The 5,200-nt window shown below is 38.2% G+C and overlaps 1 protein-coding gene across 1 annotated transcript in view; it reads left to right on the plus strand.

The window, feature by feature from the left end:
- The window catches only part of CD164 (CD164 molecule), a 12,657-nt gene extending 9,464 nt beyond the window's left edge, over positions 1-3,193 (plus strand). The window contains exons 5-6 of the mRNA XM_024194290.1: positions 757-837; positions 2,298-3,193. Of these exons, the coding sequence (XP_024050058.1) occupies positions 757-837; positions 2,298-2,464 (248 nt within the window). The 3' untranslated portion in view covers positions 2,465-3,193. The remainder of the gene's footprint in view (positions 1-756; positions 838-2,297) is intronic.
- Positions 3,194-5,200: the final 2,007 nt, after the last annotated feature.

Below are 5,200 nucleotides of genomic sequence, written 5' to 3' on the forward strand. Positions count from 1 at the left end.
TGTGTGTGTGTGTGTGTGTGTGTGTGTGTGTGTGTGTGTGTGTGTGTATATATATCACACACACACACACACACACCGCACCAAGACTTGTGTGTGATGTGATATATATATATATATATATATATATCACAAACAGCTCACAAAAATTTGTCTATAAAAATTTACTTAACTGCACAGCATTATAAGTACAGTGAAACCCCGCTATAACACGATGTTTGGGGTCCAAAAAATTCCATCGCGATAAATGCAGGGTCACGGTATAGTAGGGTTTCAAGACGGTCAGTTTAAGTCAGTGGTCCCCAACGCGGTGCATTGATGTGCGCCGCCTAGTGCCCCTAGTGCCCAGCAGGGGAAAGGAGCCACGGCCTCGCGCCTGCCGGGGACAGAGAGCATCGGCGCCCACAGCCTCGGAGTTCTCTGTCCCCAGCAGGCGTGGCGCCACAGCTTCTCTCCCCTGCTGGGCACTAGGCGGGGGCACATCAATTTCCAGGCGGGTGCCATGGCATTGGGGACCACTGGTATTAGGCCTTAAAGGGGAGCCAACTTATGATCGCGTTATATTCGATTTTGCGTTATGGCGGGGCGTGTTATTGCGAGTTTTGACTGTACCTCTATTCTATGTGTACATAGTCTGCATTTTTAAGGGTGGTTGTTCTTGCTTGAGTGAGATAAAAACTGAAGCAATTACAAAAATAGAGCTTACAAAAGTGATACCTCTGTACATTCTGAATTTGGAAGTGTCTCTCTACAAAACAGCTAACATCACCAATACAACGTCACCTGCTGCTTCATCTACTGCTTCAAGTACTCCAGTTCTCTCAACAATCAGTACACCAGGTAACTTTTATTATTATTATTATTATTATTATTATTACTATCCGTTTAAGTATTTAAAAAAAAAAAGTCTTTATTCAGAAAAGCTTATTTGGAAATAATGTTATTTAGTAGGTGACAGGAAGTAGTGAAGAATAGTAACAGTGGGTATGCCAGAAAGTCTTGACCTTGTATGCCACAATTACCTTTATCAAGATGGAATATCTGTTGAGATGTTTCCTTGACAGTAACAAACACTGCTCAGTGAAATTTCAAAGTAAGTGAATTGGCCAAATTAAGCAGTTTGACTGCCTTCATTTCAGTCATATTAAGTATAAGCTGCAGAAGAGGAACTTGTGAAGTCCGGTGACTGAGTTTAATATTTTAACTTGCACTCCTGACATAACCCTGGGTTAAGGTAAAATACTCTAACGCTGTGTTTTTCAGTCTTTTAATATCCGGGACTGGCTTGCTCCTTCCTAAACTGTGTTGGGGGAGATCTCAGGGACTGGTGCTGATCCATGGACCAGTTGTAGAGAAACACTGCACTAACACATGTTGGGCAACAACAATAGGGTCCAACTTAAAATGCTAAATCTTGAAATTAAACTAACAAATTATACCACCCAATGAAATATATTCAAAAGGGGAGGTAGTTTTTAAAAGCCTATTCTTTTGGTGATGGCTACAATATTGGGGCCTGTGCGTTGTGATGAGATAAATCTAAATCTTTTAGTTACACATTGCTAGAAGATTTTATTTAACAGATGGGAGACTATTCAAGCACAGATTTTTGAGTTCTTTAATAAGGTCATTCACTAAATATGAGCAAAAAAACAGATTAGGGCAGGTAGCAGAAGAGAGGGTCTCACCTCATTAGGAAAATTATTTTTGGCCCTCTGTGGGAGTCCTGAGGTATCAATGATGGGCATCATTCTTATAGTAAAACAAAAGTGTTGGTAATGGTATTTTGAACAGATTTAGTTTAACTGGGATTCTTCCGTGAAATGGGGATGAAACCAGTTCTTACATGCAGTTCAAAGTAGCTTTTAGTTACTTATGGTCTGACGTACTCTAGTGTACAGTAAATGTTTCAATGAAAGGTACAATCTTCATACACCAGTGGCTTTCAACCATTTTTCATTTATGGACCCTGAAAAAATTTCAAATGGCAGTGCAGACCCCTTTGGAAATCTTAGGTATAGGCTGCGGATCACAGGTTGAAAATCATTGCTGTGAATGTTGCTTTGACAGATCCTCAAACCTGGGAGTACAAAGAAGGAAGTGAAGAATTGTGTTGGCAAATGTCATGCTTTGGGGGTTGTGAAGCATACACACTGCTTTCTTAATTGGTGTTAAATCTCAAACCTCTTACTGAACAGATTCATAGTACAAGAAGGAAAAAAACAAATTCTGTACTAATATTTACGGTAAATGTGACATCCACTTGTTAAACTATAATCTATTAATTTGTTGTTTAACAGGTACAACACATGCTACTGAGAGTCCCCCTAAACCAGCTCCTCACAAGTCTACATTTGATGCTGCCAGTTTCATTGGTGGGATTGTCCTTGTCCTGGGTCTGCAGGCTGTAATCTTCTTCCTGTATAAATTCTGCAAGTCCAAAGATCGAAACTATCATACTCTCTAGAACCTGTCATTTTACAATGGACTAGTAGCCCAACACCTGTAGTTCACTGAACCAAAATATATTCTCTGTCCTGTATGGAACACCACAGTTCAGAATATCCTTTAAATCTCCAAAAGAAGACTTTTTGAAAGGATAATATTTTTGTAACACTATACTTGGCAAGAGGTGGTATGAATCACCTCTGGCTCAACAGAGGTACTCAATATGCTGCATGAGTCCTTGTGATTCTTATTTTTCTTTAGTGGCTGCAGCTGTGGGACTTTTTTTTTTTTTAACTTGACATGCCAAATGTAGACTTACAATGATTCTTGTATTCAGTGGTAACACTGTCTTGAGTAGACAATCTCCTGATGATGATTGTGGAAGCTGATTTAATCAACCATAAGTGCAGTATCCCTATAATTTTATCAATGACTGACTTCTGGGAGTGAAATATCATTTGTGCTAGCTTGTGGCTCTCGTAGTGTACTGCGAGGAAGGTTAACAAAGGATTGTAGAAATAGAAACTGTCTTCATAAACTATCCTTTTGGATGAAAATAATGCCAAACCCATATTTTTCTACATGAGAATTAAAGATGCCAACCAGGAATTGTATTGCACATTTTAATTTCTTAAATTTGGCCTTTTCAGTTGTTATAACTGGAAGGGTGGTGAGAATATTTCCCCTCCATGTAAGAGGAAATAAAGTCCAGTGCCTTAAAGAATAAAAGATAGGTTGCAAATTCAAATGTTTGTGCCATTTTCATTTGTATCAAAGTTAAAGGCTGATGCAGTACTAGCCTAATAGAGTAAAGCAGAGTACACCTTTCCAATCTCAACATTCACTACAACAAAAACATGGCTAACATTTTATTTTCTGACCTTTTGAGAGGTTGACTTCTTTTGTGAATGAGGGACTGGGTTATTGGACTAATTTTGAAGGTGAACTAGATTTTCACTAGTCTCAATTTCTGGCCTGTAACAAGGCAAGCATAGGAAGGCCATAGCATAACTTCACATTCCTGACTTCAAAAGGGCACCAACTTAAATCACATTTGTCTGAAAAAATGTTATCTTCTGTTATTAGAGGCATTCAAGATTACTGTAACCGAGAAACAGTTTGCTTTGTGCATAGTAAGTTTCACTGTCCTCCACTGCCTACGAGCACTTTCTCCTCCTCTTTGTGTGGGCCTCTGATGCAGCACTATGGGAGTGAAACAATTCTAAGATAACATTGGAAATGGACTGGGCAGGCATAGCACTTGAAGCTACTTTTAACGATTGAAATTGACTAGATTTCAAATGGATGGTGTTCCTTATCCCCATTTTGAGGAAATTCTGTAGTCTTATGCAGCTACTGACTTGCATGATTTAAATGTTTACCTTAAACTGGGTGTTTAAACATTGACAGCATGATCACTAATTAAGTCATGGCAATGTAGGAGTTTTATGACTTAATAAGTAAATGAAAAAGCATTTTAGTTGCAGTGAGTTTTATTTCCTCATGCTCTACCTTGGAAAGCATTCACTTTGTTATGCTGCATAGAAAACTAAACTTGCTATATAAAATAATTGTTACCAGAGAATTGCAATTTAATGTACTCGTGACAAAAGCAGTCAGTCAGCTCAGGTTTATTAAACAGACTGACCACTCACTTCCAGCCATCACCGTTTGTCTGGATTGGATGGTGTATCCTTGGCCTTATATTGTAAAATCATTTAGTCTGTCATTCCCATCTCCTTAAATTGTTTCATAACTTAATTTGGGCAAAGGAACATGCTCTATGCACTTATTTCTATAATGTGACAAGACCGACCTCCCACTTTACATACAGTAGATATTCCCAGTCGTATTTCATAAAACAATTTTATTTAGTATTCCTAATTCTCTAAAAGCTGCCTCTAACATTTTGGTCTTAGAAACTTGCAGCAAAAGGCTACGGGACACTTAAGAAAAACAATGCCACAGTTAAACCTGGAGTTGATTAATTTAATTACTGTGTAAAATTTGGCTAAAATGCTTTAGTCTCTCAGTGATCTTGATTTATGTTAGAAAATGTGCTCATTAAGCAAAAACTTAATCATTTTTCAAGTGCCTTAATTGTTTTAAAAATCTGGCCTCAAATTGTTGGAAAAAGCGGGACGGGCAGTAACTTGCCTTAGTTACTAGATTAATCCCTCAGTGTCAGCAATTGATACTTTCCAGGATCTTAGTGCCATTGATGTCAATCTTGAGGAAGCTCTAATTTTGTAATGCAGTTATTGCAGAAGTATAGGTTTAGTCTTGTTCTAGGAAAGTGTAAGTTTTGTGCAGCAGCCTATATGCTTGCCTTGCTAGACTAACTTCCCCAAGTTGCTGATAAAATCATAGCTCAGACTTAGTTTCTGTCTGACAACTCATTCTAGGGTGCCAGATGTGTGCTTGGGCTGCCTTGCTATGGTTTTTGTTTTGTTTTTTTGTTAAAATTGAGACAGTTTCCTTGCAGAATTACAGTGCCAGTTAGTCTATGCTGGCTACTAGCATGTGACTAATAGAACTTTCAGGTCCTCTTAGTCATGTGTTTTGAAGTGGAAGGTAGCTTTCTTAAATTGTCTCCATGGAGTAGTTTTATTTGCTATTAGGCTGCCCCTTTAAATCAGATCTTAAGCACTGAACTGTAGTGACTTTTTTTCAAGCTGTTTATCATCTGACTTGTTCTTGAAACCACCTTGTGCAAATATATATTTATCAAACCTGGTATCTTATGAATGTTCCT

This window comes from Terrapene carolina, unplaced genomic scaffold, assembly GCF_002925995.2.
Source record: "Terrapene carolina triunguis isolate 2854851 unplaced genomic scaffold, T_m_triunguis-2.0 Scaffold42, whole genome shotgun sequence".
In the NCBI taxonomy this organism is placed as follows: Eukaryota; Metazoa; Chordata; order Testudines; family Emydidae; genus Terrapene; species Terrapene triunguis.